At 51.3% G+C, this 27,043-nt stretch overlaps 1 protein-coding gene and 1 long non-coding RNA gene across 3 annotated transcripts in view; one reads left to right on the top strand and one right to left on the bottom strand.

Annotated features, from left to right (window-relative positions):
- fancb (FA complementation group B) overlaps positions 1 to 19,669 on the top strand; it is a 39,206-nt gene extending 19,537 nt beyond the window's left edge. Inside the window, 5 exon segments of the mRNA XM_086006293.1 lie at positions 10,187 to 10,315; positions 10,641 to 10,807; positions 13,138 to 13,592; positions 17,508 to 17,748; positions 18,896 to 19,669. Of these exon segments, the coding sequence (XP_085862419.1) occupies positions 10,187 to 10,315; positions 10,641 to 10,807; positions 13,138 to 13,592; positions 17,508 to 17,748; positions 18,896 to 19,334 (1,431 nt within the window). The 3' untranslated portion in view covers positions 19,335 to 19,669.
- LOC147107353 (uncharacterized) lies at positions 10,457 to 26,143 on the bottom strand. Of its 2 annotated transcripts, XR_015080773.1 has the most exons (4): positions 26,039 to 26,143; positions 25,035 to 25,092; positions 13,506 to 13,539; positions 10,457 to 10,881 (listed from the first exon to the last, which is right to left on the bottom strand). It is a non-coding gene; the product is annotated as an uncharacterized LOC147107353 (long non-coding RNA). The 2 variants fall into 2 exon arrangements; XR_015080774.1 differs by lacking the exon at positions 25,035 to 25,092 and having other exon boundaries at positions 25,418 to 26,136.
- Between the last annotated feature and the right edge of the window lie 900 nt (positions 26,144 to 27,043).

Here is a 27,043-nt window from a genome sequence, read left to right as displayed (position 1 = left end):
CTCTTCCCCCCAGTCGCGCGCTCTCTTCCCCCCAGTCGCGCGCTCTCTTCCCCCCGCAGTCGCGCGCTCTCTTCCCCCCAGTCGCGCGCTCTCTTCCCCCCCAGTCGCGCGCTCTCTTCCCCCCAGTCGCGCGCTCTCTTCCCCCCAGTCGCGCGCTCTCTTCCCCCCAGTCGCGCGCTTCTCTTCCCCCCAGTCGCGCGCTCTCTTCCCCCCAGTCGCGCGCTCTCTTCCCCCCAGTCGCGCGCTCTCTTCCCCCCAGTCGCGCGCTCTCTTCCCCCCAGTCGCGCGCTCTCTTCCCCCCCAGTCGCGCGCTCTCTTCCCCCCAGTCGCGCGCTCTCTTCCCCCCAGTCGCGCGCTCTCTTCCCCCCCCAGTCGCGCGCTCTCTTCCCCCCCAGTCGCGCGCTCTCTTCCCCCCAGTCGCGCGCTCTCTTCCCCCCAGTCGCGCGCTCTCTTCCCCCCAGTCGCGCGCTCTCTTCCCCCCAGTCGCGCGCTCTCTTCCCCCCAGTCGCGCGCTCTCTTCCCCCCAGTCGCGCGCTCTCTTCCCCCCAGTCGCCGCGCTCTCTTCCCCCCAGTCGCGCGCTCTCTTCCCCCCAGTCGCGCGCTCTCTTCCCCCAGTCGCGCGCTCTCTTCCCCCCCAGTCGCGCGCTCTCTTCCCCCCAGTCGCGCGCTCTCTTCCCCCCAGTCGCGCGCTCTCTTCCCCCCAGTCGCGCGCTCTCTTCCCCCCAGTCGCGCGCTCTCTTCCCCCCCAGTCGCGCGCTCTCTTCCCCCAGTCGCGCGCTCTCTTCCCCCCAGTCGCGCGCTCTCTTCCCCCCAGTCGCGCGCTCTCTTCCCCCCAGTCGCGCGCTCTCTTCCCCCCCAGTCGCGCGCTCTCTTCCCCCCCAGTCGCGCGCTCTCTTCCCCCCAGTCGCGCGCTCTCTTCCCCCCAGTCGCGCGCTCTCTTCCCCCCAGTCGCGCGCTCTCTTCCCCCCAGTCGCGCGCTCTCTTCCCCCCAGTCGCGCGCTCTCTTCCCCCCAGTCGCGCGCTCTCTTCCCCCCCAGTCGCGCGCTCTCTTCCCCCCAGTCGCGCGCTCTCTTCCCCCCAGTCGCGCGCTCTCTTCCCCCCAGTCGCGCGCTCTCTTCCCCCCAGTCGCGCGCTCTCTTCCCCCCAGTCGCGCGCTCTCTTCCCCCCAGTCGCGCGCTCTCTTCCCCCCAGTCGCGCGCTCTCTTCCCCCCAGTCGCGCGCTCTCTTCCCCCAGTCGCGCGCTCTCTTCCCCCCAGTCGCGCGCTCTCTTCCCCCCAGTCGCGCGCTCTCTTCCCCCCAGTCGCGCGCTCTCTTCCCCCCAGTCGCGCGCTCTCTTCCCCCCAGTCGCGCGCTCTCTTCCCCCCAGTCGCGCGCTCTCTTCCCCCCAGTCGCGCGCTCTCTTCCCCCCAGTCGCGCGCTCTCTTCCCCCCAGTCGCGCGCTCTCTTCCCCCCAGTCGCGCGCTCTCTTCCCCCCAGTCGCGCGCTCTCTTCCCCCCAGTCGCGCGCTCTCTTCCCCCCAGTCGCGCGCTCTCTTCCCCCCAGTCGCGCGCTCTCTTCCCCCCAGTCGCGCGCTCTCTTCCCCCCAGTCGCGCGCTCTCTTCCCCCCAGTCGCGCGCTCTCTTCCCCCCAGTCGCGCGCTCTCTTCCCCCCAGTCGCGCGCTCTCTTCCCCCCAGTCGCGCGCTCTCTTCCCCCCAGTCGCGCGCTCTCTTCCCCCCAGTCGCGCGCTCTCTTCCCCCCAGTCGCGCGCTCTCTTCCCCCCAGTCGCGCGCTCTCTTCCCCCCAGTCGCGCGCTCTCTTCCCCCCAGTCGCGCGCTCTCTTCCCCCCAGTCGCGCGCTCTCTTCCCCCCCAGTCGCGCGCTCTCTTCCCCCCAGTCGCGCGCTCTCTTCCCCCCAGTCGCGCGCTCTCTTCCCCCCAGTCGCGCGCTCTCTTCCCCCCAGTCGCGCGCTCTCTTCCCCCCAGTCGCGCGCTCTCTTCCCCCCAGTCGCGCGCTCTCTTCCCCCCAGTCGCGCGCTCTCTTCCCCCCAGTCGCGCGCTCTCTTCCCCCCAGTCGCGCGCTCTCTTCCCCCCAGTCGCGCGCTCTCTTCCCCCCAGTCGCGCGCTCTCTTCCCCCCAGTCGCGCGCTCTCTTCCCCCCAGTCGCGCGCTCTCTTCCCCCCAGTCGCGCTCTCTCTTCCCCCCAGTCGCGCTCTCTCTTCCCCCCAGTCGCGCTCTCTCTTCCCCCAGTCGCGCTCTCTCTTCCCCCCAGTCGCGCTCTCTCTTCCCCCCAGTCGCGCTCTCTCTTCCCCCCAGTCGCGCGCTCTCTTCCCCCCAGTCGCGCTCTCTCTTCCCCCCAGTCGCGCTCTCTCTTCCCCCCAGTCGCGCTCTCTCTTCCCCCCAGTCGCGCGCTCTCTTCCCCCAGTCGCGCTCTCTCTTCCCCCCAGTCGCGCTCTCTCTTCCCCCCAGTCGCGCTCTCTCTTCCCCCCAGTCGCGCTCTCTCTTCCCCCCAGTCGCGCTCTCTCTTCCCCCAGTCGCGCTCTCTCTTCCCCCCAGTCGCGCTCTCTCTTCCCCCCAGTCGCGCTCTCTCTTCCCCCCAGTCGCGCTCTCTCTTCCCCCCAGTCGCGCTCTCTCTTCCCCCAGTCGCGCTCTCTCTTCCCCCCAGTCGCGCTCTCTCTTCCCCCAGTCGCGCTCTCTCTTCCCCCCAGTCGCGCTCTCTCTTCCCCCCAGTCGCGCTCTCTCTTCCCCCCAGTCGCGCTCTCTCTTCCCCCCAGTCGCGCTCTCTCTTCCCCCCAGTCGCGCTCTCTCTTCCCCCCAGTCGCGCTCTCTCTTCCCCCCAGTCGCGCTCTCTCTTCCCCCCAGTCGCGCTCTCTCTTCCCCCCAGTCGCGCTCTCTCTTCCCCCCAGTCGCGCTCTCTCTTCCCCCCCAGTCGCGCTCTCTCTTCCCCCCAGTCGCGCTCTCTCTTCCCCCCAGTCGCGCTCTCTCTTCCCCCCAGTCGCGCTCTCTCTTCCCCCCAGTCGCGCTCTCTCTTCCCCCCAGTCGCGCTCTCTCTTTCCCCCCAGTCGCGCTCTCTCTTCCCCCCAGTCGCGCTCTCTCTTCCCCCAGTCGCGCTCTCTCTTCCCCCCAGTCGCGCTCTCTCTTCCCCCCAGTCGCGCTCTCTCTTCCCCCCAGTCGCGCTCTCTCTTCCCCCCCAGTCGCGCTCTCTCTTCCCCCAGTCGCGCTCTCTCTTCCCCCCAGTCGCGCTCTCTCTTCCCCCCAGTCGCGCTCTCTCTTCCCCCCAGTCGCGCTCTCTCTTCCCCCCAGTCGCGCTCTCTCTTCCCCCCAGTCGCGCTCTCTCTTCCCCCCAGTCGCGCTCTCTCTTCCCCCCAGTCGCGCTCTCTCTTCCCCCCAGTCGCGCTCTCTCTTCCCCCAGTCGCGCTCTCTCTTCCCCCCAGTCGCGCTCTCTCTTCCCCCAGTCGCGCTCTCTCTTCCCCCCAGTCGCGCTCTCTCTTCCCCCAGTCGCGCTCTCTCTTCCCCCCAGTCGCGCTCTCTCTTCCCCCCAGTCGCGCTCTCTCTTCCCCCCAGTCGCGCTCTCTCTTCCCCCCAGTCGCGCTCTCTCTTCCCCCCAGTCGCGCTCTCTCTTCCCCCAGTCGCGCTCTCTCTTCCCCCCAGTCGCGCTCTCTCTTCCCCCAGTCGCGCTCTCTCTTCCCCCCAGTCGCGCTCTCTCTTCCCCCCAGTCGCGCTCTCTCTTCCCCCCAGTCGCGCTCTCTCTTCCCCCCAGTCGCGCTCTCTCTTCCCCCCAGTCGCGCTCTCTCTTCCCCCCAGTCGCGCTCTCTCTTCCCCCCAGTCGCGCTCTCTCTTCCCCCCAGTCGCGCTCTCTCTTCCCCCCAGTCGCGCTCTCTCTTCCCCCCAGTCGCGCTCTCTCTTCCCCCCAGTCGCGCTCTCTCTTCCCCCCAGTCGCGCTCTCTCTTCCCCCCAGTCGCGCTCTCTCTTCCCCCCAGTCGCGCTCTCTCTTCCCCCCAGTCGCGCTCTCTCTTCCCCCCAGTCGCGCTCTCTCTTCCCCCCAGTCGCGCTCTCTCTTCCCCCCAGTCGCGCTCTCTCTTCCCCCCAGTCGCGCTCTCTCTTCCCCCAGTCGCGCTCTCTCTTCCCCCCAGTCGCGCTCTCTCTTCCCCCCAGTCGCGCTCTCTCTTCCCCCCAGTCGCGCTCTCTCTTCCCCCCAGTCGCGCTCTCTCTTCCCCCCAGTCGCGCTCTCTCTTCCCCCCAGTCGCGCTCTCTCTTCCCCCCAGTCGCGCTCTCTCTTCCCCCCAGTCGCGCTCTCTCTTCCCCCCAGTCGCGCCTCTCGCTCTCTTCCCCCCAGTCGCGCTCTCTCTTCCCCCCAGTCGCGCTCTCTCTTCCCCCCAGTCGCGCTCTCTCTTCCCCCCAGTCGCGCTCTCTCTTCCCCCCCAGTCGCGCTCTCTCTTCCCCCCAGTCGCGCTCTCTTCCCCCCAGTCGCGCGCTCTCTTCCCCCCAGTCGCGCGCTCTCTTCCCCCCAGTCGCGCGCTCTCTTCCCCCCAGTCGCGCGCTCTCTTCCCCCCAGTCGCGCGCTCTCTTCCCCCCCAGTCGCGCGCTCTCTTCCCCCCAGTCGCGCGCTCTCTTCCCCCCAGTCGCGCGCTCTCTTCCCCCCAGTCGCGCGCTCTCTTCCCCCCAGTCGCGCGCTCTCTTCCCCCCAGTCGCGCGCTCTCTTCCCCCCAGTCGCGCGCTCTCTTCCCCCCAGTCGCGCGCTCTCTTCCCCCCAGTCGCGCGCTCTCTTCCCCCCAGTCGCGCGCTCTCTTCCCCCCAGTCGCGCGCTCTCTTCCCCCCAGTCGCGCGCTCTCTTCCCCCCAGTCGCGCGCTCTCTTCCCCCCAGTCGCGCGCTCTCTTCCCCCCAGTCGCGCGCTCTCTTCCCCCCAGTCGCGCGCTCTCTTCCCCCCAGTCGCGCGCTCTCTTCCCCCCAGTCGCGCGCTCTCTTCCCCCCAGTCGCGCGCTCTCTTCCCCCCAGTCGCGCGCTCTCTTCCCCCCAGTCGCGCGCTCTCTTCCCCCCAGTCGCGCGCTCTCTTCCCCCCAGTCGCGCGCTCTCTTCCCCCCAGTCGCGCGCTCTCTTCCCCCCAGTCGCGCGCTCTCTTCCCCCCAGTCGCGCGCTCTCTTCCCCCCAGTCGCGCGCTCTCTTCCCCCCAGTCGCGCGCTCTCTTCCCCCCAGTCGCGCGCCTCTCTTCCCCCCAGTCGCGCGCTCTCTTCCCCCCAGTCGCGCGCTCTCTTCCCCCCAGTCGCGCGCTCTCTTCCCCCCAGTCGCGCGCTCTCTTCCCCCCAGTCGCGCTCTCTCTTCCCCCCAGTCGCGCTCTCTCTTCCCCCCAGTCGCGCTCTCTCTTCCCCCCAGTCGCGCTCTCTCTTCCCCCCAGTCGCGCTCTCTCTTCCCCCCAGTCGCGCTCTCTCTTCCCCCCAGTCGCGCTCTCTCTTCCCCCAGTCGCGCTCTCTCTTCCCCCCAGTCGCGCTCTCTCTTCCCCCCAGTCGCGCTCTCTCTTCCCCCCAGTCGCGCTCTCTCTTCCCCCAGTCGCGCTCTCTCTTCCCCCCAGTCGCGCTCTCTCTTCCCCCCAGTCGCGCTCTCTCTTCCCCCAGTCGCGCTCTCTCTTCCCCCCAGTCGCGCTCTCTCTTCCCCCCAGTCGCGCTCTCTCTTCCCCCCAGTCGCGCTCTCTCTTCCCCCCAGTCGCGCTCTCTCTTCCCCCAGTCGCGCTCTCTCTTCCCCCCAGTCGCGCTCTCTCTTCCCCCCAGTCGCGCTCTCTCTTCCCCCCAGTCGCGCTCTCTCTTCCCCCCCAGTCGCGCTCTCTCTTCCCCCCAGTCGCGCTCTCTCTTCCCCCCAGTCGCGCTCTCTCTTCCCCCCAGTCGCGCTCTCTCTTCCCCCCAGTCGCGCTCTCTCTTCCCCCCAGTCGCGCTCTCTCTTCCCCCCAGTCGCGCGCTCTCTTCCCCCCAGTCGCGCGCTCTCTTCCCCCCAGTCGCGCGCTCTCTTCCCCCCAGTCGCGCGCTCTCTTCCCCCCAGTCGCGCGCTCTCTTCCCCCCCAGTCGCGCGCTCTCTTCCCCCCAGTCGCGCTCTCTCTTCCCCCCAGTCGCGCTCTCTCTTCCCCCAGTCGCGCTCTCTCTTCCCCCCAGTCGCGCTCTCTCTTCCCCCCAGTCGCGCTCTCTCTTCCCCCCAGTCGCGCTCTCTCTTCCCCCCAGTCGCGCTCTCTCTTCCCCCCAGTCGCGCTCTCTCTTCCCCCCAGTCGCGCTCTCTCTTCCCCCCAGTCGCGCTCTCTCTTCCCCCCAGTCGCGCTCTCTCTTCCCCCCAGTCGCGCTCTCTCTTCCCCCCAGTCGCGCTCTCTCTTCCCCCCAGTCGCGCTCTCTCTTCCCCCCAGTCGCGCTCTCTCTTCCCCCCAGTCGCGCTCTCTCTTCCCCCCAGTCGCGCTCTCTCTTCCCCCCAGTCGCGCTCTCTCTTCCCCCCAGTCGCGCTCTCTCTTCCCCCCAGTCGCGCTCTCTCTTCCCCCCAGTCGCGCTCTCTCTTCCCCCCAGTCGCGCTCTCTCTTCCCCCCAGTCGCGCTCTCTCTTCCCCCCAGTCGCGCTCTCTCTTCCCCCAGTCGCGCTCTCTCTTCCCCCCAGTCGCGCTCTCTCTTCCCCCCAGTCGCGCTCTCTCTTCCCCCCAGTCGCGCTCTCTCTTCCCCCCCAGTCGCGCTCTCTCTTCCCCCCAGTCGCGCTCTCTCTTCCCCCCCAGTCGCGCTCTCTCTTCCCCCCCAGTCGCGCTCTCTCTTCCCCCCAGTCGCGCTCTCTCTTCCCCCCAGTCGCGCTCTCTCTTCCCCCCAGTCGCGCGCTCTCTTCCCCCCAGTCGCGCGCTCTCTTCCCCCCAGTCGCGCGCTCTCTTCCCCCCAGTCGCGCGCTCTCTTCCCCCCCAGTCGCGCGCTCTCTTCCCCCCCAGTCGCGCGCTCTCTTCCCCCCAGTCGCGCGCTCTCTTCCCCCCAGTCGCGCGCTCTCTTCCCCCCAGTCGCGCGCTCTCTTCCCCCCAGTCGCGCGCTCTCTTCCCCCCAGTCGCGCGCTCTCTTCCCCCCAGTCGCGCGCTCTCTTCCTCCCAGTCGCGCGCTCTCTTCCCCCCAGTCGCGCGCTCTCTTCCCCCCAGTCGCGCGCTCTCTTCCCCCCAGTCGCGCGCTCTCTTCCCCCCAGTCGCGCGCTCTCTTCCCCCCAGTCGCGCGCTCTCTTCCCCCCAGTCGCGCGCTCTCTTCCCCCCAGTCGCTCTCGCTCTTCCCCCCCCAGTCGCTCTCGCTCTTCCCCCCCCCAGTCGCTCTCGCTCTTCCCCCCCCCCAGTCGCTCTCGCTCTTCCCCCCCCCAGTCGCTCTCGCTCTTCCCCCCCCAGTCGCTCTCGCTCTTCCCCCCCAGTCGCTCTCGCTCTTCCCCCCCAGTCGCTCTCGCTCTTCCCCCCCCAGTCGCTCTCGCTCTTCCCCCCCCCAGTCGCTCTCGCTCTTCCCCCCCCAGTCGCTCTCGCTCTTCCCCCCCCAGTCGCTCTCGCTCTTCCCCCCCCAGTCGCTCTCGCTCTTCCCCCCCCAGTCGCTCTCGCTCTTCCCCCCCCAGTCGCTCTCGCTCTTCCCCCCCCAGTCGCTCTCGCTCTTCCCCCCCCAGTCCCCCCCAGTCGCTCTCGCTCTTCCCCCCCCAGTCGCTCTCGCTCTTCCCCCCCCAGTCGCTCTCGCTCTTCCCCCCCCAGTCGCTCTCGCTCTTCCCCCCCCAGTCGCTCTCGCTCTTCCCCCCCCAGTCGCTCTCGCTCTTCCCCCCCCAGTCGCTCTCGCTCTTCCCCCCCCCAGTCGCTCTCGCTCTTCCCCCCCCAGTCGCTCTCGCTCTTCCCCCCCAGTCGCTCTCGCTCTTCCCCCCCCAGTCGCTCTCGCTCTTCCCCCCCCAGTCGCTCTCGCTCTTCCCCCCCCAGTCGCTCTCGCTCTTCCCCCCCCAGTCGCTCTCGCTCTTCCCCCCCCCAGTCGCTCTCGCTCTTCCCCCCCAGTCGCTCTCGCTCTTCCCCCCCCAGTCGCTCTCGCTCTTCCCCCCCCAGTCGCTCTCGCTCTTCCCCCCCCCGTCGCTCTCGCTCTTTCCCCCCCCGTCGCTCTCGCTCTTCCCCCCCCCAGTCGCTCTCGCTCTTCCCCCCCCCAGTCGCTCTCGCTCTTCCCCCCCCCAGTCGCTCTCGCTCTTCCCCCCCCCAGTCGCTCTCGCTCTTCCCCCCCCCAGTCGCTCTCGCTCTTCCCCCCCCCAGTCGCTCTCGCTCTTCCCCCCCCAGTCGCTCTCGCTCTTCCCCCCCCAGTCGCTCTCGCTCTTCCCCCCCCAGTCGCTCTCGCTCTTCCCCCCCCAGTCGCTCTCGCTCTTCCCCCCCCAGTCGCTCTCGCTCTTCCCCCCCCAGTCGCTCTCGCTCTTCCCCCCCCAGTCGCTCTCGCTCTTCCCCCCCCCAGTCGCTCTCGCTCTTCCCCCCCCAGTCGCTCTCGCTCTTCCCCCCCCAGTCGCTCTCGCTCTTCCCCCCCCAGTCGCTCTCGCTCTTCCCCCCCCAGTCGCTCTCGCTCTTCCCCCCCCAGTCGCTCTCGCTCTTCCCCCCCCAGTCGCTCTCGCTCTTCCCCCCCCAGTCGCTCTCGCTCTTCCCCCCCCAGTCGCTCTCGCTCTTCCCCCCCCAGTCGCTCTCGCTCTTCCCCCCCCCAGTCGCTCTCGCTCTTCCCCCCCCCAGTCGCTCTCGCTCTTCCCCCCCCAGTCGCTCTCGCTCTTCCCCCCCCAGTCGCTCTCGCTCTTCCCCCCCCAGTCGCTCTCGCTCTTCCCCCCCCAGTCGCTCTCGCTCTTCCCCCCCCAGTCGCTCTCGCTCTTCCCCCCCCAGTCGCTCTCGCTCTTCCCCCCCCAGTCGCTCTCGCTCTTCCCCCCCCAGTCGCTCTCGCTCTTCCCCCCCCAGTCGCTCTCGCTCTTCCCCCCCCAGTCGCTCTCGCTCTTCCCCCCCCAGTCGCTCTCGCTCTTCCCCCCCCAGTCGCTCTCGCTCTTCCCCCCCCAGTCGCTCTCGCTCTTCCCCCCCCCCAGTCGCTCTCGCTCTTCCCCTCCAGTCGCTCTCGCTCTTCCCCCCCCAGTCGCTCTCGCTCTTCCCCCCCCCCCCGTCGCTCTCGCTCTTCCCCCCCCCCGTCGCGCTCTCCCTTCCCCCCCCCCAGTCGCGCTCTCCCTTCCCCCCCGTCGCGCTCTCCCTTCCCCCCCCCCAGTCGCGCTCTCCCTCCCCCCCCCCAGTCGCGCTCTCCCTCCCCCCCCCCCCAGTCGCGCTCTCCCTCCCCCCCCCCAGTCGCGCTCTCCCTTCCCCCCCCCCCCCCCCAGTCGCGCTCTCTCTCTTCCAACAACAACATGCCCTCGAAAAAGCCTCGGCACCGCCGGGCACTTCAGCTAGTCATATTATAAAAGGGGTGTTTTGTGGGTTCTATATTAGTTAGGGATGCATGATATTGCATGTTTTATCGGAGCTCTCTAAAGAAAATCTGCTACGTATATGTATTTGTATTATGATGGTGTACATCTTACATTTTTTCAAATTCAATTACAGGAAACTTTCGTTTAACCGGAGGTTATAAGTCCGGAAAGCTCTATCTACCAGCAAAATTCAGGAGCCGTTTTCTATAAGTTTTTTTTACTTCTCGTTGCTTTTTTTTCCCCAGTCAGGCTCTGCAAGGTCTGTAGCTAAGCAACAGCTTCAGCTAGAGATGCTTGCAGCTGCAGCCGACTGTTTTGAAGCTGTTGCTAAGCAACAGGGTTTGTTGATTCACACGGAGCTGAAAAGCTCCGTATGTTTTAACATTGCCGCTGGGTTTATACGGCAGTTTTGATCTAACGGCACCAGCTCGGTCCTGTCAGTGCCGGATACCAGAAAGTTTCCTGTATATATCTTTTATATTTGAAGCTGTTTTCCAATGTTTCAGGTCTACATTTGTTTATTGACTCGCAGCCCGTACTTTTAATAATTTTTTATGCGATGGTTAATAAGGAATATGGTCCTTTTAAGCCAAACTTACTCACTATTTGGACTTAAAAGTCAATTGGACACCTGATAAAACCTTAATTTAAGAATTGGAAAAAAAGAGTTCTTCTGTAAATTTCCACGTGCTGGTTCTGGATTCTGTACATATTGAAATGTAATTTTTTTGGTATGTACAGCTGTTGCAATATGTCTCCCTCCTAATTTTGCATGTATTTTTTTTTCATCCCATCCAGTCAGGACTGGCCTCCCTCGAAGAACTGCAACACCTGTTAAGAGCCAAAGAGAGAGTTTTACTGCAGTCTTCCAGGGCTCTAACAAACCTTGTTGAAGGAAAGCAGTCCACCTTACCCGATGCTGAGGAGGTATGACATTTGTAGATATTAACAGCAATTAACAGATACTAACGAGTCTTTTAACAAATGCATGACAATTTTATGCTGACATATGTATCAATGCATGAATGTAACAATGTATATGACAAAAATCACACTAGTCTACTAAAATTGAATTTAGAATTTTCTTTAATTCCATTTGAACAAAACAACAGTTGGTATATTAAAACTTTGTGTAGATTTCTAAATTGCTGGTTTACCATTACTGGCTTTGAATATCACAATAAAGCTGTTTACCTCAACGCAAATGGAATTAATTCTGATCATTAGTGATAAAAACTTTGTATTTTCATAGGAAGGTTTGGTTTCTCTTTGGCATGAGGAGGAATCCGACCGACAGCTCCTTGTTGAAGAGACTTGTTATACCAATCAGACACTAACCCATCCAGCACAGAGGATTTGGCAGCGCATAGTGGATGGCAGCTGGATAGTGGGAGTACAATTATCTGAATCTGTCAGCGTGTAAGTAAATTGGACAAAAGACAGAGGCACATTTGTTCCTTTGTTGAATGTTACCAGTGGATGATGGAATGAAGCTTCCAGGGAAGAAAAATAAACATATTAATAATCAAGAGGAAAAAAATGAAGTCTGTAATTATAACATATAAATGCAAATTGTTGTGTGGTACAGATTTACTGATTTTCATCGTTTTTGTTAAATAATTTGTTTTCTAACTCTAGGAGAATGCACTGTAAACTCCTTGCTTTTAATATAAAACTGGCATCAAACTAGATGACAATCGCACAGTACTCTTAAACATTAGAATTTGTGTGAATTTTTCCTAAGATGAGGTTTAAAGGTCAGTGATCAGGTCACTCTTCACAGGTATTGATAGCACAGGCAACAAAAGTACCAAGGAATCTTGGACTAATCCTTGGGGAGTATTTTAAAACTTACTACTGATTATCCAGATTACATAGACTATGGTCACATAAAATTCCAACTTTAGAAATGGTACAGTTCTTGATAACTATGTAGTCCACCTCAGTATTTAAAGTAAACTGCGTGCCTTATAAATGGTTATAGTACACACAGCAAACCTTTTGTTATTCTATACAATATTATATTATATGGATGAACAATGTGTAACTAGATTAGAAGATGTATAATCACACATATACAGGTTGAGCCTCCCGAATCCGGCAACCTCAGGACCAAGGCCGAGCTGGTTTTTGGGTTTTTCCGGACTTCGGAATGTGTTTCTGATGTCCGAAGTCCGGAAACACCCGAGCCCAGGTTGCAATATTTCCGGACTTCGGACATCAGAAACATGTTCCGAGTCCAGAAATGCCTGGGCCCAGGTTGCGATATTTCCAGTTTTTGGTAAGCCTCCCTCAGGGTGTCTGCATTCCGAACATTTTACGGATTCCGGACCCCTGCCACCAATCGTCCCGGAGTCTGGATATATAGTTATATTTATATATATATATTTATATTACATTGGACACTAGAAATTGTATAATTGCAGTATGTATCTGGAGTACTCTGTCCTCCCTGACTCAGTTAAACTCTGAGTTTTCAGTATTTATTTGTTATTTTTGCGTAACTGTAGAATCAGTAAAGACATTGGCCTAGAAATTCATTAAGGCGCTGCCAGCTTTGCGCCCAGTTAACACCTAAAGAGTGATTTTGCGCCAGAAATGAGTTTGCGCAGATATTCAGCGCAGCGGTATTGGCGGCGGTAGCCGTTAGCGCTGCGCCGGCACCGATGACATCATCGGTGTGCGCAGTGCCCCGGTTCCGCCCTGAAACCGGCCCGATCCCCATATTTAGTAGCGGCCGCCTCCTCCGAAGCGGCCGCAAACAGCGACCAGAAAACGGGGCCGTCCTGCTGCCTTAGTGGGGTGCTTTAAAGCGGAAGGTGCAGCGGCCGCCTGCCCGCACCTCCTTCCCCGGCCTCCTCCACCCCCCCCCCCCCCCCCGCGGCATTGCCGGCTGCTTTCCGCGAGCCCGGCACTTCTCCGTGGTGCCGGGCTCATTTGCCGGCACTATCCAGCGGCGATCTCCCCGTTGCAGGCAGCTCCCCCTTAAGAGAAGGAGGAGGCCTGCAGTACCGCAGCCTGCCGCTCCGCAGCGGCTGGCGCAGCGGCGCCAAGAGCGCTGATATTCAGTGTCAGCGCCCCAAGCGGAGGCGGGCACACCCTGGTATAGCGCCCGGTTCCGAATTGGGGCGCTAACAATGAATATCTGACGATCGCTATAGGCTTCCTGCCCAGCGCTAACTTTTGGGCGCTAGCCAGCTGGCGGGGCCATAGTGAATTTCTAGGCCATTACCTTTTTACTGTACATTGTACATCATTCCTTCTTGCGTGGGTTTTCTCCGGGTGCTCCGGTTTCCTCCCACAGTCCAAAGATGTGCGGATTAGGTTGATTGGCTATGATAAAAATTGACCTAGTGTTAGGGGGATTAAATACATGGGGTTACGGGGATAGGGTGGGATATGTGTTGGTGTAGGGGTTACGGGGATCGGGTGGGATATGTGCCGAAATGGCCTCTATCTGTACTGTGAGGTTTCTGTGATTTTCTGTGATAAACAAGTAACTTTCTAAATTTTAGCAGTTCCGATCAGAAACAGGTGCTCAAAGAAACCAGAATATGCATTGTGGGACAATGTACCTCTAAGCTGAAATTAAATATCTGAGCCAGTTAGTGAGAACTAAAATTCATGCAATTCAAATTCAAATTTGCTATGTTAGACTCGTTTATAGAACCGTGTCAGTGTGTGTTTATTAACTGCCTATTAAAAGATAATGACATGTCCGTGTGAAACATTTGTCTTGTTCCTTACAGAACGTTTGACTGTGTGAGTTTGTCGTTGGTGATGGATCATGACCTCTTTAATGCCGCTCCAGTCATTCAATCTCACAGTAAAATATTGAAATTAAGCAAATCTAGAGTTTCACCATCATTTCCCCAGTATCCAGAAGAACCTCCATTAAAGAAGCCGAGACTGGAGATGCAAGACATAAACGATCTGAGCAGCTGCCGTAAAGAAGACACATGTTTTCAGATTTACAAAGATCTTACACAGACGATCACAGTTGTCACAAACCTGTCACCACTGCTAGTATACAATAATATCCACTGCTCACTGTTACTACACGGTACGATGGGTTCTTCTCAGAAAACGGAATTAACAAAAATAGAGATGATCTTACCATGTGGAAGAGTATCTTTAAACCTGGAGGACATCTGGAATGAAAAATATGCAATAAATTTGTTGCAGAATCCTTTACTGTGTACAGGTAACTATAAAGGTTTTTAAATGAAAATGAGTTTGTGTGAAAAATGGGGAAGATTTTATTAATTATAAAGTTGTCTCAAATGGTTGACCTTAAAAGAAAAACTGCTTATAATATGTGAACAAAAGTAATTATATATAGTTATGGGAAGAGGCTCGAGTGCAGCATAACGCCGGCATGGACTGGTTGGGCCGAATGGCCTGTTTCTGTGCCGTATATCCTGTGTAATTCGATGTAATTACCAGTAATCTGAATCAGACTGCATCAGCCAACATACAGGGATTTGCATATTTAACAGTCTTGAAGTTTCATGTTTAATTTTCCTGCCAAACTTGAAAAAGGCATCACAAACTTCAACTTGTTTGAAAGTTCTAAATTGCTGCACAAGTTATTTCCGAATGATTGTTCCGTCTTCTCAAGTCTTTGATTCACCCCTTATTGTGGGTGCTGAATTAGCTGATCTCAGCCAGCGCTGTGCCTATAAACTGTGAGGGCACTGCCATTGGCCGGAACACCATCACCATCAAATAGCCTGCCATCACCTGTGGATCTATGCCCCAGCATGAGTCATTGCCTTCAGGAGAAGGGAGAGAATTTAAGAAACAAACACAAACTTCGTTGAGGTTTTCATTTCACTACATGCTACTGCCATCTTTATTTTGTTCCAAAGTTGCAGTTCATACCCTGTCCTGTGTATAGCAATAATAAAGCGGACACTGAAAAGTATTGCATTTTCTTTGGTCCATCTATTAGCTAGGCAGGTTGACTTGTTTGTTGGCCTGATTTTTAATATCCCTAAATATTAATTTAAATGTTCCAAAAATCATTAGATAAGTAGGACCCATCATACCATGTAGAAACCAGAATATCCATTGTGGAACATTCTGGTACAGTTATTAAAAATTATTATTTGATGCAACTGTTGGTTGTTGAATTCTATAGCTACAGCCCTTGTATAGTAATTAAAACAGAACGTTTTATACTATCTACTTAATCATACATTCAATCTTAATGAAATTTTCATCTCTAATCAACTCCGTTCCTATGACATTAGAATTTTTTTAATGATTACTATTAGCCTCTTAAGCCAGTCAATGCGATAACTTGTAAAGGACTTGAACAGTAGCTCACCATCCTGGAATAACAGTGCTGTGGTACAGTGCTTATGCCAAATTGAAATATTTTGCAACACATTAGCAATTGTAGATTGTCTGTGGTAATCTCTCTCTTTCCCATTCAAATACAGCTTTTCAACCTAAGTGGACTTCATTAACATGCACCGACTACATTATCAGTCTAGTGCAGATTTAACCTTCTTCCAGCTCTGGCTGATTGCCATTTCTTTCACAATGGTGTATCCAAATCCAGAAAGGACTGCATTTCTCAGAATTTATTTTGCCTGAAATAGACTATTCAAAATTTTCCCTGCACTGGCCAATTATCTTTTCTAAAACTTTTTGTATTGTGTTGACATTGAATTAACACCTTTTTCTAATAAAAGGAATCTAATTTGAAATGTTTAGAAGTAATGGGTTTTAAATCATTACATGTCCTCTACCTCAAAATTAAAATCCCTTTGTTTTCTGATTTCCTTTTTAAAACCTTTTTAATAATTGTACCAGATATGTTCCAATAACTTTGTTGTAAAGCAAACAATGGATATGAAGCCATTTCTTTGTGAAATTTGATGCTAATTTTGTTCATGACTTCAGCCTTTTGTGGCCACAGATGGAATTCTGCAGAGCTTAGTAGATATTGTGTTAAATGTCTTTAGTCTTATGGTATTCCTGGAGTTTAAGGTTTATTCCTTCCCTCACTATGAGGGTTCCCCTCTGTTAAACGTCATTCTTCAGTCTGCAGCCAAGAAAGCAGACGTGTGACCGTTTCTAATGCTCTGCCAAGAATGCCCTGTTGACACTTTTTCCCCACTAAATTCATGTATGTTTTTTCCATTAAACATACTGTATTACATTGTGTGTTATATGGTAAAATACTCATGTCCTTCTAAAACAACATGACGTCTGACTTACTGTGAACACGGCCATAGAAGATCTGCTAGTGCATTTTAAATTATAGGGCTAGTTGCTCTATTCATTGACTGCTCGGTGTGTATCAAGTGCTTCAGCTTCGCAGTTTGCACAACTCTTCTTTCTCTGTCAATAACTAGGTTAGTTTCCCTTTGCCCTTCCTTTAAAAATACTGTTCAGAATAGGAACTCCGAACAGTACTATCTCGCGTCCTCCAAACTCATTCAGAATTTTTCTTGAATAATTTAAACTTGCCAATTTGCAGACTTTCCTCTGTGAAGGTGCCCACTTTAGTTTTTGGGGAATGAAGTAAAAGAATGGTTGATTTTGAATACCACAGGTATTTTTACACCAATAATAAAAACGTCTCTCTTCACCTTGCCAAACCATCTTATTGTGGACAACACTTTATTATTTAATTCTGAAAGGAGGTCTACCTATTTGAAGTACCTGGGAATATTCATGTCGAACCTAGTCTTGACAATAACTCCACTAGCTGCCACACCACATTCCCTTATAGATGGAGTCTGTTCAAGGACAACAGATTGTATCCCAAAACTCCAGAAAAAGAATCCACCACTTCCCAAGACCCTTTATACTTTCCATTGGAGGTCTTAGAATAGCAAAAGAGTACCATGAGCAAGTTAATATGTTTTGTACCTTTCTCAGACCATTACTCTTGCTAGCTTTTGAATTTCTTAATCATCTGCCCTAATGACACTTGCTAATATGTAAAAGTGAAGGCAACTGGAGTCTTGCCTCTGGTGACCTATGATTTTAGTCCAACTTCGAAAACTGGGAACATCTAAATGTTCTCTCTCTCTCTCTCATATATATATATAAAAACTCAGGCTCTTCTACTCCATCAATTTATCTTGTCCACATCTAGACAGATGAAGTGAATAAAACAGCAGATGCTGACTATCTGAAATAAAAGCAGAAAATAAGATTATAATAAATAGCATGAATTGAAGAGCTAGCACCATGAAAGGCCTCCTTATGTACAGTAATGTCTATGATGGTCAGTCAACAGAAGAGAGCAAAATAGACGAACATTATCAATGAGATTCTTTATTAGAACACAGATTAATTTATGATCAGCATGTCCTCCTCTATTGCCTGATTTAAAATGTACATTATTTTCTGATTGGAACATGATTCTTTTCCCTCGGATGAGAACAGGAATCCATCTCGGGCCATTTGGTATCATGGGTCAATCCTGAATCATCCTATCTAAAGTGGTCAAAGTACATTTCCTGTTTGTGCAGCTTCAGATGTTGTAATTAATACAATTATATTTTACCTTGAATACCTTCTTGACTGCTTTCTGTTTGTTTTTGACTGTTTCAGGTTAACCAGGATAGAAAATTCTCGGATGAAATAAAAATTCATTTTCAGATTTTTCTAATGAAATACCTTCAGTCAAGTCCAACTTTAGCCCTTTAAAGTATTTCTTTGGCTTAGCCAGGGTTTAGACTTTATAGTTACCTCACTTTTAAATGAATGTGTGTTATCGCTTCCGTTAGCTTGCTCATAAAGATTTCTCTTTTGAAAAATTCAGTTTACCCACTGTGGTAGAATTTTTAAGTTCCTGTAAGTTTTAAAATAGCTGTGATCCCAGCAGTATTGTTTTCTAATGCTTGAGTAATTCTGCACATAATATTCTGCACACAGTACTCTGAAACAGATTAACCTGACAGATTGGTATTAAAAATTCTGCTATCTGGATGAATATTGCTGGTCAAGTTTTCTTACAGTTTACAGGATTTGGAATAACTCAGGTTATGCTGCCATGGCAGAAAAATAACGAACATTTTCATTAAAATATTAACAATCCATTTGCATGTCTTTGTCCTGCAGATTGCCATTAAAGTATTTTTTGTTTCCACAGATGAGGCAGTAGAAGATTTTTATACCACTGTAGCTACCTCTCGAAGGTCATCCTTCAGAATATTCTCCACTGATTATACTCTGGCTCAGGTGAAAGATTGGCTGTTGGGTCCAATGCAATGTGAGCCTTTGAAAATCTGCCCAGAATATCTGCTGTGCTCCAAAAAGGGACCTCTACGGGGTATTCTCCTTAACTGGCATCCGCAAAATCCTTTTAAAGGGACTTTAACGGTGCTTTGCAGGTAAAGTACACACAAGCATTTCTAACAATAGTGCTTGAATAAGGCAGAAAACAAATTCATTGTGTGTTCTCCTCTATGCACCAAATTTGTCTTTGTCCACATGTTACCACAGCATTGGTGTGATCAGAATGATTTTAGATATATATCTTCAATAGATCATCTGTAAGTAAACTTGCAGGAATGATGTTGTATCGTTAATCCCTCAGTACAGATCTCATTGCATGTCAACAACATGAAGTCTTCTGGCTATTTCAGTTATGAGACACCTGCTGTCGAAGAAGGAAAAAATAGGAAACCGAATAAAATTGCACCAACTTCACTTTATATATAATGAAAAGTAATGGATATGAATGATTTGAAGGCACCAATCTCATTGTAGTCTTCAGATGACAGTTACAACCTCTCCAAATTCACTCCTATGTTTTGATGTCATCCAAATCCATCAATAAAATGAGTAATCCCTCACAGTTACTCATTTTTATTCAGATAATTCGGTTCTTGAACTGTAAAACAATTTCCTTAAAATGCATAGAGCAAGGTTATTGTATCAACTTTTTTTGTGGCAGTCACCGTACATCAGTTAAATGGAGAATCCTGGTTATTGATGTAACAGTTTCATCTTATACCAGCCGTCCTTGTGCCCTCTTTAGTTTGCCCTTGCCTCTGAGTCAGAAGATTGTGGTTCAATCCAGGACATGAACACACAATCAAGGCTGACATTTCAATACTGAGTGAGTCCTGTGTTATCAGAGATGCTGCTTTTCAGATGAGCTGCTGAACTGAGGCTCTATCTGCCTATTCAAGTGCATGTAAAAAAAATCCCATGGTAATTTGAAGAAGCGTAAGGTATTCTCCTGGGGTCCTAGCCAGTATTCATCCCTCAACCAGCACCACCAAAACATTTATCTAATTTGCTGCTTGTGGGACTTGCTCGCAAATTGGATGGTACGTTTGCCTGCAAAACAACAGTGACTGCATTTCAATAGAAAACACTGCATTAGCTGAGCAGCACTTTGGGGTCTCCTGAGGTCATGAAATGAGTTATATAAATGCAAGCTTTCTTTCTTTACTTGCTTGAACGTTAATGTTCGTCAACAGCCCAATCCATGCATATCCACTCGATTTCCTTTTAATTTTTTCTCCTCAGAAATCAATCATTTTTGCTGATGTTCCTTCACAGTCTCATTGGAGTCCTTCCACAGGGTTGTGTAATAACACACATGAGCACTGGGACTGAAGACCAAATGACGGACATTTTGGGATGTGCTCTTGAGCAAGAGACACTTGCCTTCAGAAACTTCATCACTTCTGCCATCACCGAAGCCGAGAATGAGTTCATAATGAGAGCCAAAGCAGAGAAAAAACGGAATATTCTGCCGAATACTCCCTTATTAGACAGTGAGGAAAAGCTACAGGAGTATAGAGAGAAGTTTCAAATCGAACAAGAGCAAAGTATTTTGGGCATGAATCTATCAATCGCCAGTCCTCACTATAGAGAAATTACAAAGAAATTGACTGATATGCAGCTGAACACTGATAGCTCTGCATGGAGGCTCAGTAGATTCCACAGTTCATTTTCTATTTAATAATTAAGATCTAATTTCCATGAATTCATCAGTGAAGCTAATTTGATTAGACACAAAGAGCCTGTTTCTTTGATTTCTCCTGTTGTTTACCTCCCTTGGCATGCTGGTGTTATAGCTCTTTGTAATGGCACCAAAGCAATTTTGTACCCTTATGCAAATATACGCATGTTGTGGACAGTATGACAACTTTATTTAGTTCTTGTGGGAAGAAAACCTAAAGCTTCAATAAATGCTACAAATACTTTCTCTTTAAAATTGTACTCCAAAAATTAATACATTTTGTAGTTCCATAAATATCATTTGCATCAAAGTTATAAATTCTACATATAGCATAATGTACTGCTGGCGTTTGTCTTTTTTTATCCTTTTGTACATGAGTCATGTTCCAAGAGAACAATGTGTCATCATTGCCCTCCGCTTTTATGTCACAGGCACTTTGCAGGTACCAACTGGGAATATCTCCAGAGTTAAACACTTTGCTGCATATCAATCCATTTAAGGTGACCAAAATCCTAAAACTTACAGTCCATGACATACACCTCAATAGGAACCAGCAGCTGCGAAGGCAGCAATGTTTCCTAGCTGTTAACTTCTTCAAATTTAAGGGCATTGTTGTCTGTACTCATGTAGCCTAAGAACGAGTACCATTCCATCAGGCATGTCTCCTCGCAGTGACTGATCTGCTCTACAACATGCCCTCAGTCTTTCATGGGTTGCAGCTGCACCTCATCCAGTTCCATGATGAGTTCTCTAGGTGCACATGTTTTGTATCCACCTCAATGTACAGTCGGCAGGGTACAGTTAAACTTCACACCTAATCTCAGCCGTCTTTTGTCTCCACTGTCCTATTAGCATCTCGTCTGGTTTTGAATACCTCTTAATGTCTCTTTTACTTCTTTTGTTCTATCGCAGCCCTGCCTTCGATCTATTTTATTTCCTTTCCAGTTTTGAAAAAGGGTTTCGACCCGAAACGTCAACTCTAATTTCTCTCCACGGATGTTACCTGGCCTGCTGAGTTTTTCCAGCATTTTCTGTTGTTATTTCGGATTTCCAGCATCTGCAGTATTTTGCTATCGTACAGTTAAACTGAATGAATCGAAAGAAAGAATCTCCATAAGTGAGTTTAGACAATGTATAGGTGAATTAGACAGCCAAGGAAAGTCTCAGGTTCAATCCCTGGTCAATGCTGAGCTAGTCGTTCTCAGCTGGGGCAGTGGTAAGGGAACTGTAATGGTCTCCTGTGCTGCTGGGTCAGGGAGAGGTTCCTGCTTCTGATCAGTGCATAGTGACCCTTGCTGGAAGTCAGTGTATGAGCATTAGGTAAGAAAAAGATTGGGCGGAGCTCTGCCACCCTATAATTGAAAAAACAAGCTACTGATAACGTGAATAATAGCTACTTGGGCAAGATATCAATTGTTCTGCAGAATTGTACTGCTGAGGAACTGATTCTTTCTGGAGAGGATGACAATAAATAAAGCAAGCAAGATGCTGGTGTATATTGCTAAATCAGTCAAGTACAAATTGCCAGATGTTATATTGACTAAAGCTCTGGTCAGGCATGGCTGGAGTACTACAAACAGCTCTGGTCAGTGCAAAGTAACTGGCCATTGCACCCCTGGCAGCTGTGTAGAAGAGGGCAACCAGGCACATTCTGGGTGTCAGAAGGAAGAACTGAGGAGCTACTAGATAAGCTGGGACTCTTCAACCTCATTTTTTTCTTAGTAGGTACTTTATAAAGGTGAAGGAGAAAATAAACCTGGAATAATACTTTTAGATATGCCAGAACAGCAATTTAAAGGGCCAAAGATTTGAGATGTGCAGCGTAAGACGTCAGAAAGTACCTCTTCACGCAGAGGGTGATCAATAACTGGAATGATGTGGAGATGCCGGTGTTGGACTGGGGTGGACAAATGTAAGAAATCACACAACACCAGGTTATAGTCCAACAGCTTTATTTGAAATCACAAGCTTTCGGAGCGCTGCTCCTTCGTCAGGTGAAGTGGAGAGATGCATAAAAACAGAGCTTATATAGTCAGAGAATAATGTCAGATTTGACCCCTTGTGACCCCACCACATTGTTCTTTGATGTAATGTTTTCCTGACTGACCTGTTTGGACACCATTTACACCTTTGATTGCTGTGATTATCTCTCTGCCGAGGTGTGATAAATGGCAGTTAGAAAGATTACCTGTAAACATCTGACATTATTCTCTGACTATATAAGCTGTGTTTTTATGCATCTCTCCACTTCACCTGACGAAGGAGCAGCGCTCCGAAAGCTTGTGATTTCAAATAAAGCTGTTGGACTATAACCTGGTGTTGTGTGATTTCTTACATTAATAACTGGAATGGGGGTTTCTTGGAACAGTGCAAGGCTAAGACTGTAAGCAGCTGCTGGATGCTGTATTAGAGAAACTAAGGTTAATAATCTGGAAAGCGGAAACTAAATGGGTCAAAGGTTTGTTCAAAGAAGATCCTATCATGTGGTTTTCTCGTGATCCGCACTGATCTGTGTAAATATAGAACAACAATCATAGGCAAACGCAAAATACTGCGGATTCTGGAAATCTGAAATAAAAACAAAATGCTGGAAAACTCAGGAGGTCAGGCAGCATTTGTAGAGAGAAACAGAGTTAACGTTTCAGGTCGATGACCCTTAGTCAGAATGGGAAAAAGTTAGAGATGTAACATTTTTAAGCAAGTGCAGGGGCAGGGAAAGGGGGGAGGGGAGGAAAGAACAAAAGGGAAGGTCTGATAGGATGGAAGGCAGGAGAGATTAAAAGACAAAATGGTACAAGGCAAAAGGAGATGGTAATGGGACAAGTTAAGAAACAAAAGATGACTAGATGAGGTGTAAATGGCAATGGCAGAATCGTCAACAGCTGCCATGTGAGAGGAAACAAAAGAAAAAAAAATAAGAGCCAAGGTTATGGTCTGAAATTGTTGAACTCCATGTTGAGTCCAGAAGGCTGTAAAGTGCCGAATCGAAAGATGAGGTGCTGTTCCTCGAGCTTCGGTGGAACAGTGTAAGAGGCCAAGGATGGAGAGATTAGAGTGGGAGTGGAACAGAGAATTAAAGTGACAGGCGACTGGAAGCTCAGGGTCACACTTACGGATTGAACGGAGGTGTTCCGCAAAGCGGTCACCCAATCTGTGTTTGGACTCCCCAATATAGAGGAGACCGCATCATGAGCAGTGAATACAGTATACTAAATTGCAAGAAGTACGAGTAAATCGCTGTTTCACCTGGAAGGAGTGTTTGGGGCCCTGGGCAGTGGGAAGGGAGGAGGTAAAAGGGCAGGTGTTGCATCTCCTGGAGGTGAATCATATGGGAGGTGTCATAATCCTGTAAGCATTCCCTAAGTGAATTGAAGCTGTCTATTGCATCTGAGTTTTGACCCCCAAAGTCTTCATTGCATCAGTGGGAGCATTCATGGGAGATACTTGTGCTCTTCCTATGGCCTGGCATAAGTGAAAATGTTATTGGTGTTGTATGCTCAATGGTAAACTGCAGTGGAGACAACTGTTATTCCAGGACATTAGTCATGTGGAAGCTAGCAGTGTGTACCTGGGTGTTTGACTCCTCCATGTTGGCCAGACCACCTTCCATTGTCACTTGTGAGGAGGCAAGTAACTCAATAAGTTGCTGAATTCTACCAGCTGCTTATTGAAAGCAGGCCCACTAAGGTCTGTATTTCTATGGAACTCAGTATGGCACAGAATTGGGCGTCAATCCGTACCAGTTGGCCGCACATCAGCCATCACCACTCTAATCCTTCCTAACCAGTGCTCAGTGACATTACATAGAATGTACAGCACAGAAACAGGCCATTCGGCCCAACTGGTCTATGCCAGTGTTTATGCTCCACATGAGCCTCCTCCTACCCCTCTTCATCTAACCTTATCAGCATATCCTTCTATTCCTTTCTCCCTCATTAACTTCTCCTTAAATGTATCTATGCCATTCACCTTAACTACTCCTAGTGGTAGTGAGTTCCACATTCTAACCATTTTTTGGTAAAGAAATTTCTCCTGATTATCCTACCAGATTTTGCAGCTGTCTCTATCAATTGTTGGTGCTGGTAGCTTCCCAAGGTGAATGACTTGACTGGAAATATGATTCACATTTTTATGATGTCGTACCTTTCTTGGATCTGGAGTTCTGTTATATGACAGGCAGTGCCTGATGATTTCTTGGATCTGGAGTTCTGTTATATTGATGATTTCTTAAAGCAACAAAGCGAATTCCCTTGGATTCTGTTGTGTTTGCGACCAGGGCAGCAAGTCATGGAATTTGCATTATTTTCAGGGCTCGAAAGGATCAATCCAGCAAGAAGAAACAAAGCAAAAGGGGATGACAGATGGCCATCATCTCTATGGGAGTATAAAACTCAGAGAAAACAGGTGCAGCTGGGGCAGGGTCCCCTCCATACAAAGTCCTCTAGAACCACAGTTCAGACTCAAGGGCGAACTGAGAACATCAAGATCAGTGGAACCAACCTCTTCCTTAAGTCCATGAATTTAGAATGGAAGACCATACACAAAAAAAATTGCCTGAGGGAGAATAAAGGAATATAAAATTCTCTCCAGCTGAGCCACACTCAGTGCTTTCTCATCCTCTACCCTATTTACATGTGCTGCATGTGTTGGCCTCACCTGGGAATAGTGACAGTGTTCATTTGTATAATGCTCTTTGGAAGCAGCTGGGTTCTCCTTGCTCTGTGAAGAGAGCAGATGGTACATCCCGAAACAGAAAGTCCACTTCAATGGAGGAACAGCATTCCCCCATTTAATAAAAGTTTCTCAGACGGTACTTTATAAAGGTGTATAATAAAATAGATTGAAAAAATAAACCTAGAATACACATTTATCCATTCGGATATCATTGCATGTACTATTATGCCTTTGTGCACAATCAGTGTGTATGGATATCTTAATGTAACATAATATGCAAATCGTAGAGATATGATATAGATGACACTTCTAATGCAGTTCTCTTCTCCACTTTCGAAATTCACATTACCTTCTAAACTCTCCTTCCTTAACAAATCCATCATTGGTCCTTCATGTGACATTAGGTCCCAGGTCCATCGCCTCGCGCATGTTATACTGTAATTTCACTTTTGATACTTTGCCGCAGTCTTGCTAACATTTCTCTATGTCAGTACAGCGTTTTTTTGTATATATCTTTTCTAACTATAACTTACAGTATGTGCAAACATGGCCTGTGCTCCTACTTTATGGCAATATTTATGCCTTACCTTTTGTTCTTTAAGTTGCGTGCTTTCTCTTAGATCTCTGCCGGGGCCTTCATGTCACACAGGCAGCAATGAGACTAACACATTTCAGTGTTTTCCACTTTGCATGCTGGCATGGTGGACTTCCCTACCAAAAACTTGTATCGCTCCATTACTGTCCACATCACTAAATCAGCTTTGCGCTTATGCCACTTAGACAGTTTACCATGATTTGTGCAGTTCACAATTCATTTTTAAAATTTATTGGAACAAAACAAAAATTGGGACAATAGAATTGGGGATCAAACAGAACCCGTGGACAAGTGCTGCAGCGGCACAGGAACCTAACCCCACGTTTAACTAATGGTGAAGTGGAGATGCTGCTGCATGAGGCAGGTGTGAGGAAGATTGCCCTGTTTGGCATTCCAGCGTCCCCACCCTAAAGGAGACCAATGCACTATACCTGGAAGGAGTTGGAAGCCAGGGTGAATGCTGCATCCAGTACCTGCAAGACCTGGAAACTGATGCAAAAGAAGATGGCAGACTTTAAGAAAGCTGCTTAAGTAAAGCTACACAACAGTATCATATACCAGGTAAATGGCCCATGTATGGCCACTACGAGTATTACCTATCAACCTACCACACGTTTACTGCTGGCCTATGCAAAGCCCTCAGACAGCCTTACAGTACTTTCATACTTACTGTACATGGCTACACTCAAGAAGGCCATGCATTCATTCTGCAACTTACAACTTAAAACCTTAGCACACTGATATCTTAAAAGGGCTTCACAATACAAATCATTGTGACACAACCTAGCTGCACGATACATGCTCATTTACTCACATGCAATGAGATGCAGGATGGGCACTAGACTAACACAGGTTGTGCTCTTGAACTTTCAACACTTCAACACTATGACCGGAATTTTCTCCAGGCAGGCGGGTTGGGGCAGGGGGCCTCCGAGGCGGGGTGGAAACTCGGGAGGCCGGGTTTCCCACAGGCCCTGCCGACTTTAACGGCGGGGCTTGATTTGCATGTGAGGCCTCAGAGTCCCGCCCGCAGCCAGCCAGATTGAGAGGCTGGCTGGCTGCGAGCAGGTAGGCCTGCAGATGCGAGGGATTGGTCCGGTGGAGGGATTGCGGGGGTGGAATCAGGAATCGGCAGTCGGGGATCGCGAGGTGGAGCTCAGGGGTTGGCAGTCGGGGGTTGCGGAATAGCGGGGCGGGGGAGATCGGGGATTGCAGGAGGGGGTCGTCGGGGTGTGGGGGCGGCCAGAACATCGGCAGGGGGGGTTGGAGGATCGGCAGGGGGGAAAGGTCAGGGATCGGCAGGAGGGGGAGAGAGGATCGGAGCCGGCCTCAGCATCATCGGTGGGGATCAGAGGCCTTGTGAGGGGGTCTCCTATCACGGGGGGTGGGTTAGGCAGGGTCCCTGGATCCAGGAGGTAGGTATAAAGCCACTTACCTCCTGGATCCAGCAGTCCCCACCTCAGTTTAACTGCCGGGTTTCACGAATTGTGTGAAACCCATCCACATGCAGTTAAATTCAAAATGGAGGTTAAAAAAGAGGCGTCCAGCCTCATTATAATATTTAAACTGACATTCTGCTCCCCTGGGAGCGGGTTGGTCGCCTGCCCCTTGTTTCTTGTTCAATTTCTGGTCAATGGGAATCAGTGATTCAAATTTTACTTACATTTTGGTTTTCTCACTAATAGATACCTGGAACATCCTATCCATCAAACCTCCTAATCAGATTGCATGTATGAACCTCATATTTGATCCCTGCAACTTTACCATCTCAACTGTCCTTACAGAAAGAAATCCGTGTTTGGTGAAAAGGTACCCTAGTGAAGGCAGAGGGGTGTAATGTAGTTTATTGCGGTCTGGTTCAAAATCCTCGTAAGGCACCCAACTAGCTATTCATTATATCCGTGCTGACTCCCTTTGTTTCTTCTTCACTAATTGAATTTTTGATGCTTGATATATTTTGTGCAACAATTCCTTTTCCAACTGTTCGACATGGCACAGTCCAAGTCTAGGATAAACCTCAGGTCGTTTTAATGCAATAAGGAAGGAAGGTTAGACTATGTTATTTAATTTATACACAGAGATGGTTGGTAATGTTATACAGAAGGTATTTTACTATCTAGGAAGCTTATAATTTTGACAGTATTTATATATTGTCTAAAATATACTGCTGGATTTTTTTTGTGTAAAGAGTACAGTAGTATTAAAAATAAATATTACATAGTGCACATTTGTTGTGGTCACTCAGTTGTAAGTTTAGAGTATATTACTTTTGCAGACAAGCTATTTAACAATGATGACTTGCATTTATAGAACATCTTTTGCAGAGAAAAATGTCCCAAGAGGCTTTAGAGAGGAATAATCAGACATAAATAGACGCTGAGTCAAAAAAAAGGAGTTCTTAGGAGAGGTGACCAAAAGCTTGGTCAAAAAGGTGGGTTTT

This window comes from Somniosus microcephalus, chromosome 14, assembly GCF_052327205.1.
Source record: "Somniosus microcephalus isolate GS21.2 chromosome 14, FLI_Smic_1.0, whole genome shotgun sequence".
NCBI lineage: Eukaryota > Metazoa > Chordata > Chondrichthyes > Squaliformes > Somniosidae > Somniosus > Somniosus microcephalus.
The sequence above is the reverse complement of the archived record's forward strand: the minus strand, read 5'-3'. Positions and strand labels throughout refer to the sequence as shown.